At 45.2% G+C, this 16379-nt stretch overlaps 1 protein-coding gene across 1 annotated transcript in view; it reads right to left on the bottom strand.

Annotated features, from left to right (window-relative positions):
- Positions 1-10129: 10129 nt before the first annotated feature.
- LTA4H (leukotriene A4 hydrolase) overlaps positions 10130-16379 on the bottom strand; it is a 30516-nt gene continuing 24266 nt past the window's right edge. Inside the window, exons 15-19 of the mRNA XM_048835530.1 lie at positions 14565-14619; positions 13549-13644; positions 12669-12751; positions 11432-11536; positions 10130-10761 (exon numbers count right to left, since the gene is read on the bottom strand). Coding sequence (XP_048691487.1) covers positions 10629-10761; positions 11432-11536; positions 12669-12751; positions 13549-13644; positions 14565-14619 — 472 coding nt within the window. The 3' untranslated portion in view covers positions 10130-10628. The remainder of the gene's footprint in view (positions 10762-11431; positions 11537-12668; positions 12752-13548; positions 13645-14564; positions 14620-16379) is intronic.

Raw genomic sequence — 16379 nt, 5'->3', positions numbered from 1 at the left:
CCATAGCCATACACTTTGTAAAGACCCTGGGGGCAGTGGACAGGCCAAATGGTAGGACCATGAATTGGTAGTGACTCTGTCCCACCATGAAATGGAGGAAGCAGTTGTGCCCCTCGAATATGTGGATGTGGAAGTACGTATCCTGTAGATCGAGGGCAGCGTACAAGTCCCCGGGCTCCAGGAAGGGGATGATGGAGGCCAGGGAAACCATGTGGAATTTGAGTTTCACCATGTAGTGGTTCAGGCTTCGCAGGTCCATGATGGGCCTGAGCCCCCTTTGGCCTTCGGGATAAGGAAATACCGGGAGTAATACCCCCTGCCCAGGAACTCCTTGGGCACCACCTCTACAGCTCCTAGGTCCAGGAGCCGTCCCACCTCTTGCTCAAGCAGGGCCTCATGAGAGGGGTCCCCCAGAAGAGACGGGGGCGGAGGGCAGTTGGGCGGGGAGGAGGTAAACTGAAGGGTGTAACTTCGGGAGATAGTGTTGAGGACCCATCGGTCCGAGGTGAGCCACAACCATTCCAGGAGGAAAGCACACAACCCATTGGAGAAAAGGAGCTTTATTGGGGGTAGGTCCCTGCTGAGAACTGGCAGGGTACCCCTCAGTGTCCTGTCAAAAGCGCCTTTCGCCTGCCTGCTTGCCCTTAGAAAATGCAGGCTGGGGGAGGGCAGGCCGGGATTGCCACTGTGGGCGCTTTCTATAGGCCCGCTGCTTTCTGTGGGCGGCCTCGTACTTCGGGAGGGCGGCATAGGCATGCGCACGGGGCGTACTGGGTGGGCCCAGGCCCAGGCTAATGCCCTGAGCTCCAGCTGGGAAGGCTGCTCCTCCCCGCTCCGGAGGCTCGGGAGAGTGTAGGGGGGCAGGACGAGGAGGAGGCTGTAGCAGTTGCAGGCAGCGATGGCGGTGGAGCCGTGTTTACCGCACTGCTAGCCCCAGCGGCGCGGGGTGAGTGGAGTCGGCCCGGGGCCCAGCCCCACCACTATTTGGGGCCGGGTGACCGCCCAGCCCCACCTGCCGTCCTGCCCCCGTGCCTCCCCCAGCCCCCTCTTGCTGCCCCCATACACCTCTGTGCAGCTCCATGCTGCCTCCCTGCAGCAACTGCTGCCGCAGGGTCCGAGCGCCCCCCAGCTCCACTGCCAGGGCAGACTGACTCTGAGCCTGCCCTTCCACCTCAGACCCTTCCCTCTTCCGGCGGGACCTGCTCCCAGCACAGGGCCACCCCCCACCGCCCACAGTCACCACTCCTGCCCCACGCTGGACAAGGAGGCAGTCCCATCCCTCACCCCCAGTGAGGCTACAGTCAGGGGCAACAGCAGGGGAGGAAGCGCACGCAGCACCCCCCACGGATCTGAAAGGGGACCTAGGAGCACATGCCGCGACAGTGGTGGGGGTGAGTGTGCTGCTGGGGGAGGGGCGAGAAAGGGGGGCTCCTCCCCCAGAGCTCGCTGCTGCCGGCAGGGAAAGGGCTGAGGGGAGTCCTCCTCTCCAGCCCCTATCCTGGAGCAGCCTGCCTGCATCCCAAACTCATCCCCAGCCCCACCCCATCCCAGAGCCCACACCCCCAGCCAGAGCTTTCACCGCCCTCCACCCTAGCCCTGAGCCCCTCCAACACCCCAAACATCTTATCCACAGTCCCAGCCAGAGCCCTCATCCCCCTGCACTCCAACACCCTGCCTTAGCCCTGAGCCTCTCCAACACCACAAAGCCCTCATCTCCAGACCCAGCCAGAGCCCTCATCCCCCCACACCCCAACCCTCTGCCTCTCTAATCCCCCAAACCTCCCAGCCCCAGACAGAGCCCTCACCCCCCACACTCCTACTCTTGCCCTGAGCTCCTCCCATACCCCAAACCCCTCATCTGCAGCCACACCCCACAGCCCTCACCCTGCACCCCCTCCCTCTGCACCCCCTCCCATCCCCAAAGCCTGCACCCTGCACCCCAATCCCCTGCCCCAGTCTAGGGCCTGCACTCCAGACTTCCCCCACCCAAACTCCCTCCCAGAGCCTTGGGCAGATGGGGGCAGAGTTTGTTGGGGAGGAGTTTCGGTGGGGGTGGGTTCTGGGCGCCACCAAAATTTCTACAAACCTGCCACCCCTGGTGACAGGGTCCCCCCCACCCGCCCGCACAGGGTGTATTTGTTGCCTGTACAAACTTCCCCAGCAGCTGCACAAAGTTGTTGTAATTGCATCACACAGCGAACCCTATGCTGTTACTGTGACCCCCCTTAGCCCCCAGCCTGCCCGGGCCCACCTAGCCAATCGCCGCCTTCCCAGAGCTACACATAACCTTTGTTGACTTACATCAGTCACAGCGCTATTCCACCGCTGCGCTCCAGCTTGGTTGGCACTCTCTGCGCCCGCCCCGTAAGTGCGTATGATCCACTGCTGCCTCTGGACTGGGAGTATCCGCGGTGCCGGGACCTACATCAGCCATGGGACAGCGATCTTGACGCGGAGGAACGGCACCGACAGTAGTAGCTGCTCTGCGAACGGCCTCGAGAGGCGGACCCACATCAGCGAGATGCCAGTGATTGACGCCCAGGGCTACAGTGCCTTGGTGGAGACTTGGAACGGGAGTCCGAGAGGGAACGGCATCGACGATCGTGCCGCGACCGACTGTGGTATCTCCTGCAAGATGAGGACCATTGGTGACATCTGCCACAGTCCCGTGGATATTGGCTTCGTGAAGACGAGCGGTACCAGAAGTCCTGGTCGGATAGCACCCATCCGGACAGTCTGGCCGGTGTTGAGGGCAATCCACATGGACTGAACCCTGAATGGTCACTGGGAGGTGAGCGGTGTCAGGAACCTTCCCTTGACCGAGACCGGTACCGGGCCGGTGGTGACTGCGGTGATCCCAGCAGTGGTTTGCCCCTGGAGCGTGGGGCCGACATCAGCGGAACTCCGGGCACCAGCATGGACATGACGTTCCTGGCTGCCTGGAGGGCTTCAGGTGTAGATGGCATCCGAAGAGGCCTGCTCCGAAAGGGCTGGGCTACTCCGCTCAATGTGAGTCAGAAGCCTAGGGCCCAATGGGGATTGAGGACTACCCGACATGGGCCTAGCCTCTGTCCCAGACTACCCTTGGTTCCATTGCAAAGAGGGAGTTTTTCCGGTCCTCTTGGCGTGCCCCGTGGATGGGGAGCTGTGCCGACTGCACGATGGTACCAGAGGGTCTCCGCGTACTGAGGCCGCGGTGCTGGGTACCGGTTTGGAGCGGCATGCTGGGGTTGGGGCCAGCGCCGACTCCATCAGGATGGCCCAGAGCCTAATGTCCCTTTCTTTTTTAGTCCGGGGCTTGAAATACTTGCAGATCTTGCACCTTTCGCTGATATGGGTTTCTCCCAAGCAGCACAGACAATCCACGTGCGGGTCGCTCCTTGGCATAGAGTGCCTACAAGAGCCGCATGACTTAAAGCCTGGGGTGCAAGGCATGTCCCGGCCCAGGCTCAATGACTGACTAAACTAACTAACTGACTACAGGTACTACTGAACAAACGAAGAGTTCTGGGGATGAGCTGCAGCAAAGCTGGAGCTGAGCAGTTCTGATGCACCTTCACTGGCAGCAAGAAGGAACTGAGGATAGGGGAGAGCGCAGCCCCTCTTCTACCATGCCAGACAGGCGCTGCGGGGGGAGGCACGCTCCTCCCTATGGGTACTGCTACGGGAAAAACTTCCGGCACCGGTGCACATGGCGAGCATGCACACCTATTGTGGAATAGATATGAGCAATCATTCAAAGAAGAAGGTAGATTAGCAGGCCAGCAAGAGGAAGCTTGCATTGCTGATCTTCATGCTGGTGTATTTTGGAGAATATGTAACATTGCATTCTACAAAAGAACTTTGGTTCCTGGTGTTGGCATCCGGGCCCCTTTTACAAGCACTACACCCACTCATTAAAAGGGAATATTTACTGCAGACTCGCAGCACACAAATGGACACTGGCGCATCCCAGAAGAGTACGTTACCTTTTAATGTAAAAATGGTGAAACCAGCTTCTCTGCTACCTCTTTAGACACAAATTTCCTTGCAGGCCCAACTCTGCAAGGTGCAAAGCTGAACAGCACTGAGCACTTGGGGGTTGAATCCCAGCCAGGGCAGCCCTTGGCTCTGGAACTGTATAAGTGACCCTTCTTACAGAGTCCAAACAAACATCAACAGGATTTTGCCTGAATAAAGAGCAAAACCTTCGGATTTGATGATCACTGCCCATGCATTGCTGGTACTTGTTCCCAGCGCCCCTGTACACATGCGTACACTCCAAGTCAGTGGAAATTATGTTGGGGAATTTAGATTTCACCATCCAATTAGATGGGAGAGAGAGACTTTCTCCCTTGATCATGTCCATATCAATCGCTGGAGGGCTCCCCAGCAACCGGAGTGACTGCGAACAGCAGGACATACTAGAAATATCCATAGACCACAGAGCACTGCTGTACTGAGCTTTCTTTGTAGACCTAGTAAGCAGGAAGGAATTAAAATACGGTGTAGAAAATTACCAACTTGAAGAGCACCAAGTAAAATATACTAGCATGTCTATTTCACCACAGGAATTGTGGATAGCTTCACCTTTAAAGAGGAAGACATGCAATGGACCATTTAAGATGAAATGGGTAACATTTACCATTTATGCTCAACAATCTGTTTCACCCTGTATTTAGCCATGACACTGATTTCTTCCATTCTGAAAAAGTACTCTATGTAGCTCAAATGATTGTCTTTCACCAACAGAAGCTGAGTCAATAAAATATTACCTCACCTACCTTGCTTAAGATATACCAACAAATTTACTCTACTCTGTTGAATCAGTGCGAGTATGTAGAAAGGCAGATATTTTCAAGCCACCAGGAGGCTATTACAGATCACATTAAATTAGTATGGTCTTGTTACAGGAATTCCCTTTTACTTTGATACTTTTCTTAATCTGCTGCAGAAAAGATTTTCCAAAGCAGCTGATAAAAGACATGGCCATCATCAATGCTCACATTCTCTCTGACCCAGACTGTGATATACCAACAGCTGTTCATTCACTCTTAGGCCTCTAACAGATTCTAGCTCCCAATCAAACTACAGAGTAGAGCAGGGCCAGTGTGAACATGTAGGAGATGATGCCTCTGGCTACGATAGTTTTGTCTGAAATGATTTAATAGCTAGACAGTTACACAATAGCAACCCAAATCCAAACATTTTAGGACAAGACAGTGTATTCTGCTGAACCTATCAAAACCCTGTTTAAAACTTTGGAAGCATGTACTGGAGAAAGATCTTTTTAGCTGTCAGTTTTAAGTTGTTCTCAACTGTGTTTAATCTAGAAATATTTGCAGAGCAGTAGCCATTCTCACTCCTTTCCAAACACTCTATTGGCTATTCAGTTTTCTCCTCCTACAAAATACAATAGTTACTTGTTTTTGCTTTCTTTTCTGCTCCTCATACAGGTGTAAATTTCTACTAGTCCAGTCAGCATCTGCATTTCAGCTTATTTCAATCCATACTATTTGGCCATTTTCATAAACTGTGAACAAGCAGAAAATATCTTTCGTGACCTACCGGTGTGCCGTTCTTTCCAAATCCACGTTGAAGAAAACAACCTACAGATGGCAGGATTCATGAGAAGTTTACAAAGTATATTATCTTTATTTGGGGGGGGGGGTGGAAAGAGGGAAGAGAGAATCCCAGCCCGGGCAGCCCTTGGCTCTGAAATTGTATAAGTGACCCTTCTTACACAGAGTCCAAACACCAATGAGATTTTGCCTAAATAAGGAGCTAAACCTTAGGATTTGACGATCATTGCCCAGGTATGGCTGTAAACTGTTCCCAGCTCCCCTTTACACATGTGTACACTCTGAGTCAGCACAAATTTTTCACGGGAATGGAGAGAGAAAGAGAGAGCGAGCGCGCCTTTCCTCCCTTGGTCATGTCCATATCAATCACTAGAGGGCTCCCCTGCAACTGGAGTTACTATGAACAGGAGGACATACTAGGAATACCCCTAGACCACCGCTGTACTGAGCTTTCTTTGTAGACTCAGGAAGCAGGAAGGGATTAAAATACGGTGTAGAAAAATGCCAGCTTGACGAGCACCAAGTAAAATATATACTAGGTATAATGTCTGTTTCAGCATAGGAATCTTGGATAGCTTCACCTTTAAAGAGGAAGACACACCCTCTTCATCTTAAATGGTCTCTTGCAACATATTTACTACTTATGCTAAACAATCTGTTTCACCTTGTATGTAACCCTGACAGTGATTACTTTTCCAGACCTGAAGAACTCTATGTAGCTCAAATGCTTCTTTCACCAACAGAAACTGCTCCAATAAAATATTACCTCACCTGCCTTGCGTAAGATATATTAACACGTTTACTCTACACTACCTATTGTATCAGTGTTAGCATGAGGAAAGGCAGATAGTTTCAAGCCATTAGGAAACGATTACAAATCACATTTAATTAGTATAGACTTGTAGGAATTTGTGGAAGAGAAAAATTTGAAGTCAATTTCCCACTATCTGTGGAATGTGACTAAATTAAATTCACTTGAAGTTTCCTCCAAGGAAAATCATAAAACCAAACAATTTACAGTGTTCAAAAAGAGAAAATGTTTTTCACAAATCTGAGAACATATCCCTCGCTGTTTAGGAAGAAAATGGGCTAAAAATGGATACTGTAGAAATCATATGGATCTACTTTCTATACCCATTTTCTAAGTTAAAGAAGGATACAGATACAACATACTTGAGTTTACTAGTTGGAACAACAGTTTCAGCAAACTTCCCAAAGCCAGTGGTGATTCCCTGCACAACTGAGATCACTCGAGAGAGAGAGGCTTTTCCACCTTAGACAGCAATGCAAACAGCAGATATCCGCAGTGAGGTAAGGCAGACTTCTCAAACCAAGGTAGCATTTATTAGTCACCCGGAATATAACATCTTCAAGTCTTTAGGGTAACATTGGAAAGGTAAGCTTAAGACACACACCACATTGGTGGAAGCAATGGCTTTGCCAGACCCTGATTCTCTGAGATCCATTTTGACACACTCTCCCAATCTGTCCTCTGTTCACAGCAACAGCCCTAAGAGCAGTCTGTTCACACCTGTCCTTTATGGCATTCACATGTCCAGTGTGCCTCTGCTTCCCAGTCCTTGTGGCTTCCATGGTCTCTTCCTGATCATCCATCAACAAATGGAACAGGACACACACACGTGAATGTGTCTAGTATCCAACCAGACAGCTACATGTTTCAAACACTTAGTGCCTTCCCTTTTACACTCAGTGCACAGCAGTACCAAGTGCATAGGGAAACCAAGGCAGACATAGGGCTAAAAGAAATAGTAGCAAAATCCTCACTATCACAGAATACCCATATTTTGGGGAGTGGGGGGATGTGTGTCTGTCTCAGGAATAGGGGAAAGTGTTTCTCCCCCCCCATAAGTTAACATATACAATGAAAAAGGAAGAATCCTTTTTCAAATGCCATGATCTCAACCCAGGGGTAAAAGTAAGTTAGAGGACTTACCAGTACCCCGGAGTCCTGAGCAGGGGGCGTGGCCTTAACCAGAAGAGGCAGGGCCTTAAATCCCCAGGCCCTTTACATCTTGATTTAAAAAGAACCAGGGCTCCAGCTGGGGTAGTGGCAGCTGGGAGTCCGGGGCTCTTTAACCCCAGAGCTGAGGGGCGATTTAAAGGGCCCAGGGCTCCAGCTGCCGCTACCGCAGCAGAGCCCCGGGCCCTTTAAATCTCTGAGGAGCCCTGGGGGCTCCCAGCTGCCACTGCTACTCTGGGGCTCTGGCAGAGCTTTAAAGAGCCTGGAGCTCCACTGTGGTAGCAGCTGCCGGAGCCCCAAGCCCTTTAAATCCCCACCTGAGCCTTGCTGCCAGAGACCTGGGGTAGCGGTGGCCTGGCTCCGTCGGTGATTTAAAGGGCCCCAGGGCTCCAGCCGCCACTACCGCCCTGGCCCTTTAAATCCACTCCAGAGCCCCACCGCTGCTACCCCAGGGTTTCGGCAGCAGGGCTCCAGTGGGGATTTAAAGGCCCAAGGCAGTAGCTGGAGCTCCGGGGCCCTTTAAATCCTTGCCAGAGCCCCACCACCGCTACCCCAGGGCTTTGGCAGCAGGGCTCAGGCAGTGATTTAAAGGGCCGTGGGGAAGTAGTGGGGGCTGGAGCTCCAGCGCCCTTTAAATCCCCGCCACTGCTGCTACCCCAGGGCTCGGGCAGCAGTGCTCAGACACGGATTTAAAGGGCGCCGGGCGAGGGGCAGGGGGTGGAAGGTGGCAGCAGCTGGAGCTCCGGGGCCCTTTGAATCCCCACCTGAGCCCTGCTGCCCAAGCCCTGGTCAGGGGGTCAGGGCAGTAGTGAGGGCTGGAGCTCCGGGGCCTTTAAATCCCCGCTGCAGCTACCCCAGGGCTTTAAACTGCCGTCTGGGAAAGCCGATCCCAGTACGGCGCACTGGCTCTTACCAGTATGCCATACCAGGGCGTACCTGCTTACTTTCACCTCTGACTCAACCAGACATTAATATTCTACGCTGAGGAATAAGATGGGAAAGGGTGGCTTAACCCTGGTCTACTGGGGGGGGGAGGGGGGAGAAGAGAGGTGTGAAGGAAATCTATCTACATTACGCAACTTCAGCTATGTGAATGACGTACTTAGATTGACTTACCATGGCATCTTCACCATAGTGAGTAGATCGCTGCCGCTCCTGTCGACTCTGCCTGCACCTCTCGCAGCGCTGAAGTACGGAGTCAAGGGGAGACTGCTTGGGGGTCAATTTATTGCATCTAAACTAGATGCAATAAATCGATCCCCGCTGGATCGATCGCTGCCTGCCAATCCAGGGGGTAGTGAAGACATACCCTCAGTAAAGCTTTATCCACAAAAAACTATAATGATTTAGTGCAGCTCCCTCAGAAGGGATCACTTTCCGTTTGAGAGCTTTCTATCAAGTTAATTCAACAGTTTCTAACTAGAACTTGAATAGATTATCAGGAACAGTTAACATGGATTCACCAAGGGAAAGTCATGCCTGAACAACCTGATTGCCTTCTACGATGAGATAACTGGCTCTGTGGACATGATATACCTTGACTTTAGCAAAGCTTTTGATACAGTCTCCCACGGTATTCTTGCCAGCAAGTTCAAGTAGTATGGATTGGATGAATGGACTATAAGCACTGTTCCCTCTAAGCTGTGTGCATGCACACAGATCCTAAACCTTGCACACATGGCAAAACACCACACGCACAAAAATTTGCAGAGGAAATTTTTTGCGCACACAGCCTTCAGAAATTAGAGGGAACATTGACTATAAGGTGGATAGAAATCTGGCTAGATTGTCAGGCTCAACGGGTAGTGATCAATGGGTTGATGGCTAGTTGGAAGCCGGTATCAAATCGAGTGCCCCTAGATCTCATCCACTGAAACTTAAGACCATTCCTTCTTGTTCTGTGATCTGCCACCACTGAGAACAGCTGAGCTCCATCCTCTTTGGAACCTCCCCTTGAGGTAGTTGAAGGCTGCTATCAGACAGCCCCTGAGCCAGCCAGGTAAAGTCAAGGGGCTACTCATGTATTTAAATGCCTGACTGATTAAGGGCCCATATCAGGACTGTTTACATAAAAATACAGTGAGCCAACAGAACACAGGACAAAGCCTGAAAGTTTAGTATTGAAATTTCAGCTTGAAATATTGTGATTAACTTTGTCAAAAAACTGAATTTTGACAATCAGCTCCAGCTGTTATACAGTATGTTCTGTAACTCATGTTATACTAAGAAAAGGAATACTTGTGGCACCTTAGAGACTAACCAATTTATTTGAGCATGAGCTTTCGTGAGCTGTAGCTCACGAAAGTTCATGCTCAAATAAATTGGTTAGTCTCTAAGGTGCCACAAGTATTCCTTTTCTTTTTGCGAATACAGACTAACACGGCTGTTACTCTGAATCATGTCATACTTTAACTCATGTTAACAAAACCATCAAAAATCAGGGTTGGAAGGAGAAACAAAATTATTCAGATACTAAAGTAATGTAGGCCACACAAGTAAAAACAGTTTTTATACAAACATGATTTTTAAGTTCCAAGCGCATTCAACTTTTCTTCCAGGTTTATTGTAGAAATCAGAATATTTGAAGTCAGCAAGGAAAAGCTATTTATTATGACATTTTTATTTTTACTTTCTACACTTGTTGATTGTACAAGACCAGACAAGTTAGCTGTTTTATTTAAAAGATTTTGTTCCCCAAATATTTAAAGACTCAGGACTTCAACTGTGCGTTGCTGTATGAAAGCTCGTATGAAAAAAAGATTTGACTTCGTTCAAAATTTGTAAAAAAGTCCACACGATTGATAAACACAAATGCATCTCAGAAAAGTCATCTTTTCCTTTAAGTACTTTATAATTTGTTTGTACTAGAGCCATTCATTCATCTCTCAAAGGATTTATCAGTTTTCCAAAATTTCATTCCATGTACAAGACTGAAGTTTTTAAACGTCATCTTGAAGATCCATTTAAGCCAAATTATTGCCACAGTAGCAGAACACGAAGTCAGACAGATAATCAAGCATGCATGTTAGCATAATGTGCAGAGTTACAGTTCTGTTTTAGTAATTTGCCATAACTTTTTAAAGAAATTAAGCAGTCTGTGCTTGACCCACTTTCAAGTCTTTGGCCACCAGCATTGCAGCCACTGGATGCATGCGCGCTCTGTGCTGCATGAACGAGCTGACAACTTGATCACGAGACTTCTCAAAGTTGTAGAGGTCCCTGCAAAACATTCCATAATATAAGTACAAATAAGAAACTAGTCTAAATATAGATTTTCACCTAAAAGTTTTATTCTTACTTTGAAGATTTTATATTAAGATTATCCTTAATATCAGGGGTCGGCAACCTTTAAGAAGTGGTGTGTCATTCATTTATTCATTCTAATTTAAGGTTTTGCGTGCCAGTAATACATTAACGTTTTTAGAAGGTCTCTTTTTATAAGTCTTTATTACATAACTAAACTATTGTTGTATGTAAAGTAAATAAAGTTTTTAAAATGTTTAAGAAGCTTAATTTAAAATTAAATTAAAATGCAGAGCCCCCCGGACCTGGGCAGTGTGAGTGCCACTGAAAATCAGCTAACATGCCGCCTTTGGCACGGGTGCCATAGGTTGCCGAACCCTGCTTTATATAATGGTTTTCCACCCTGCAATTTAAGTTTGCTCGGTTTTTATGTTAAAAATATTAATAAAATATAAGAACTTCAATTTATCTTGCAAACGTAGAGATATTCATGTTCAAAGTGCTCTGGAAGTTCTACAGTGAGTCACTTCCTGCTCCAGTTCAAAAACGAATTAATTCAAAGGAGTCCTATGGCCTGTGTTATACAGGAGTGTCCACAATTATTAAAAAAAGAAGTGCATTTTTAAGTTCTGTAGGTAAGTCTTACCTAAACAAGGGACGAGTAAACTTCATCCTGCCTTGTTCTGTAGCCATTTTTAGAGCCAGAGGAATGGCTTCTTCCCACTTGGCTTGGATGCAGACACGTAACCATCTGAAAAAATGTAGTTAAACATGAATTTCTCCGCCAAGTTGGTTGCCAATTTTTATTTGTAGTTTTCAAATTTGTGATCTTCCACTAATATCTAATATCGTGTTCCCTAACTTCACCCTAAGAATGAAGAGGTCATGCTACCAAACACGCAACATGACATTCAGATACTAAGTACTTTAAGTTCATAATGAGGTTGAACTGGGTTTCCTCACACTGACTTTTGCAATTATTTCTCTTATAATGATGTATATATTTGTTTTATGATAAATGCCCAAAGGCACTGATTAGGGCCCTGTTGATCAGGGTGCTGTATGTTTGGGGGAAGTCATTACATAGCAGTAAGCACCTATTTGCACAAGCTCATCTATTTTGTTATAAATACAAAAACAAAGCAAAAGTAATAGAACTCAACATTATATGAACTGGGAACTACATTCTAAACTTAAACAATATAGGATTGTCAATGGTAAATAGCAAAGGATTACTGTACATTGAGTCAAGACACAAAATCCCTAACCAATAAAACACTTTGTGGCAAGTTTATTACAATGGCAAACTGGGCAATTTTGCCCGTTTTAAAAAGTTATAATATAATACCTCCCAATATAAATATTCTTTTAGAGTTCCAACAACATAATTTGGGGTTCAGACATGTTTTAAGGGTGTATAAATATGAGATACAAAGGAATTTACAGTGATAGGAATAAACTAGAATTAATGGGAGGAAAGGAATATTTTCCTCTGATGCTTTTCCTAAATTTCCATTTAAGTTTTAATAATTGTTTACTTTAAAAAGACCATAAACCCTGTGAGCAAAGCCAGATCTAAAGTTAAGTGGACAAAGCCTTAGGACTTTTACTACAGGGTACAATCACACTGGCAAGGGAATAGACTAGATGACCTAGGTGTTATTGTTAATTTCGGATGCTCAGACTGGAATACATTTTCCCATTTCATCATTAATTCGTACATAGAAACACTGCACATGTAAAAATTACATTTATCAGAGGTCATTACTATTCATGCGTGTCCTATTAGATTTCTGTAGAATGGAACTTCTCAGATTGATAAGGGAAAATACTATCTTATTCACAAACACTTTTCATGAAGCAATTTCCATACTATTACTAACCTGAATCTTATTTCAGAATTGTTTACAGCATTGAAGTTATAAACTTCCTGCATTTGCTTTACATGTGACAGAGGAAGTGGTGCCTAAAAAAAAGTTGCAAAATTAGAAGAATGAGTAAGAGGTATATTTCAACCGATGTTCTCTGAGAGGAGGCAAAACCTAGAAAGACGACTTTCACTACAAGGGAGAGAATATTTAACAAAAAACTGATGGCTATGGGTAAGTGCTTGCATATTCCCTCCCTTTGCTCCACTCCACCTAACTAAGGAAGGGGAAACAGATAATATGATAGTTACTAAGGCTTTGTCTAAACTAGCACTTTTGTTGGCAAAACTTTTGTTGGCTGGGGGGTGAAAAATAATCACACCCCTGACCAACATAAGATTCACTTACAAAAGTGCTGGAGTGGACAGTGCTATGTCAGTGGGAGACGCTCTCACTGCTTGCTGGGGGGTGATTTAAAATACAGAGCGGCTACACAGGAGACCAAGTTCCGTAGTATAGACATAGCTTAAGTCTGTGAAACTTTAGTACAGCCCCAGTATCACTGAAGCACTCCAAACTGGTTACAATTTTATTTAAAGCTTAGTCACACAATACATAAAAGCTAAAATTCAAACAAACCCAACCACTTCTCAAATTTTGTTTATACCTCCTTGACTGAAAGTCTCTGGATGTTACTCATCAGGTGAACAATTAAGAAAGAATGGGTTTTGGAGACCTCTTACTGGCTGTCCCAAAGAACAGCAAATGATTTTAAGTAGGATGAATAAGGATCTTCAGAAGTGTGGGCAACGTATGAGCTCCCTGGTTTTACAAAATAGATTTGTGCCTTTGCTTGTATTCTTAGGAGATCAAACTACTCCTAGCCTGCACTTACGTCCAGTAGTAACAGTGCCAGAAACTCAATCAACTGATGGGATGACAAATCCTTTATATCTGCTGAGCTGAATGAGCACAAATCGCTTTCTTTGGCCTAAATAAGCAAATAAAAAACAAATAGTTTATACTTGGCTTTTTCAGCAAAGACATCATCTGTCTGCTTTATTTTTTTTAAATGGACACCTGCATTTAATTTCAAGCTACTTTATGTAAAAATACTGCTGTTAGGGTTTAAGTTCCACAGTTACAGAAAACAAAAAATCCAAAAATGGGAAAGCCATGGGGCTTGTTGAGTGGTTTTTTGTTTTCACCATTTCATTTTCTATTACAGATAATGAAATAAAAAGTGCAAAGTAAGTTTAAGAGATTCTTATTAAAAAAATATCAAAAGTTGAGTACAACAATTGCAATGTGTACTTTTTCATAAAAAGAATCTTTGACAAGAGGAGAATTAAGGTGAAGCAAATGCGCAGTAGGGCCAAAACACACAATATTGACAAAAATAAGGATGCTACACTCATTGGCAAAACTAAAAACACATTACTACAAATTAGCAATGATTTGTTGTAATTGGCTTTGCTTAATTTTACCAAGGAGTACATACTGCCTGCTTTATGAAAGATGGGGCAGTGTTAGTATGAGGATATAATCAGTAATGGAGACTTACTTCCATATCTGTGCCTATCAAAAAGTTTTGAAATTGCACTCCTAAGGCATAGGGTAAACTATGCACAATGGGATTCTCAATTTGCACATTATCCGCATGCACTAGATAGTTAGCCGTGTAAGTACTTAGTTTACAGGTACAATGCAGCTTCTCGTTTCAAGAAGTTGCAGCACCTCTACAGACTCTTCTTGAAAGTTTAGCCGATGAAATAATGCAAAAATTCATGGCAGCATTTCCTTCACCAGACACATACTTTCTTTAATGTGAGCCCTTCTCTTATTATACAGAACTAGTTTGTCATAGTTAAAATATCTGTAAGACGTCTGCAGAATTCTTTAACAACTCACTTTGCTCCATCTTTGGCTCAAGGCAACACAAGCATTTGATAGTGTCATATCATATCTAAAAAGGATTGAAAAACAAAGGATTATATTTTAGAAATGTGAATAACTCCAAGTGCATTTGACGGGCATTGTAGCACAGGCTGTGTAAAAGTGGCAAGATGGCCTATAATTGGGCTCGGAAGGATTAGATTTTTATCGGTAAGTGTTGGTAAACAGATTTCACTGTACACGAACAAACCAAATGGAAATACATTTCCATCAATAACTGAAACTTACAGATAGGCAAAGTAAGCAAAAATGATGTTTGAGAACTTAAGAGTCAAAACTAGTGATTTAAATTTTGGAATAAGGCTTGTTACAAATAGACTAGGAAATTAATAGTATGATATGACTTGTTGATTTAAGAATATTTTATTTTGACATGTTATTTTGACAATTTGCATTTAACAGTTTATAAGGCTTTAACCTTTTGAATCTCAAAGTGTCACTAAATAATTGTCTGATTCCTCCCATAATTTACTACAATTGTGAAAATATAAACCAACAAAAATTGGAAAAAATGCTTAAAAAACCCTCAATTTTCCACAACTGTGAAAATGTAAAAATCAATAAAAATCTAAGAACAAAATCATCAATATTGTCTGTTGAAGTTATAAAAAATAAAATTAAAATTCTGCCAAGCCTATTTATAACATAGGTGTGCGCCTCACACGGCAATGCAATATGTGGAAAATCTTCTACAATGAGAGTCACCACAAATGTATTTCCATGCTCTCCTTTTTCACAGTAATTCCACTCTTCGTGGTATTTGTGATTGGAATTCATTTGCGAATTGGATACTATTAATTTAGGCTTAAATAGAGACTGGGAGTGGCTAAGTCATTATGCAAGGTAGCCTGTTTCCTCTTGTTTTTTCCTACCCCCCCCCCCAAGATGTTCTGGTTTAACTTGGATTTAAACCTGGAGAGTGGTCAGTTTAGATGAGCTATTACCAGCAGGAGAGTGAGTTTGTGTGTGTATGGGGGTGGGGGGGATGTGAGAAAACCTGGATCTATGCAGGAAATAGCCCGACTTGATTATGTAAAGAGTTGTCACTTTGGATGGGCTAGCACCAGCAGGAGAGTGAATTTGTGTGGGGGGGTGGAGGGTGAGAAAACCTGGATTTGTGCTGGAAATGGCCCACCTGTTGATCACTTTAGATAAGCTATTACCAGCAGGACAGTGGGGTGGGAGGAGGTATTGTTTCATGATTTCTGTGTGTATATAAAGTCTGCTGCAGTTTCCACGGTAAACATCTGATGAAGTGAGCTGTAGCTCACGAAAGCTCATGCTCAAATAAATTGGTTAGTCTCTAAGGTGCCACAAGTACTCCTTTTCTTTTTGATCTCTGTTGTGAATATTGCTATTGCTCATTGATAGCCCCATGCACTACTGACCACAGATGGAGCAATATCTTTTAGTCAACCTCAGAACGTAAACACATTCAGAAGTTGTACACTCTCCAGCTGGTTGGACAGCATGAAGAGGGCGGCGGGGGGAAGAGGGATGTTTCTTGCAGAGATTTCCACGGGGGCGGGATTGGAGAGGAGGGGAAAAATCACACTTTGAAATTTTTCCATTTTCTGTGGCAATTTTCCAAACAAAAACAACATACCTTTCTCCAACATCTCTCAGTTTGGAAAAGTATCAGAATCATATTCCCCCCAAGATAAACAAACACACACACGCACCACACAAAAAAACTTCCAAATATTTTCAGAAAATAAGGTTTTGTAGAAGTTTTCTGACCAGCTCTAGTACAAGTTTTTCAAATAGTTA

Source organism: Caretta caretta, chromosome 1 (assembly GCF_965140235.1).
Source record: "Caretta caretta isolate rCarCar2 chromosome 1, rCarCar1.hap1, whole genome shotgun sequence".
Lineage (NCBI taxonomy): Eukaryota > Metazoa > Chordata > Testudines > Cheloniidae > Caretta > Caretta caretta.
This window is presented reverse-complemented; position numbering and strand designations above follow the sequence as displayed.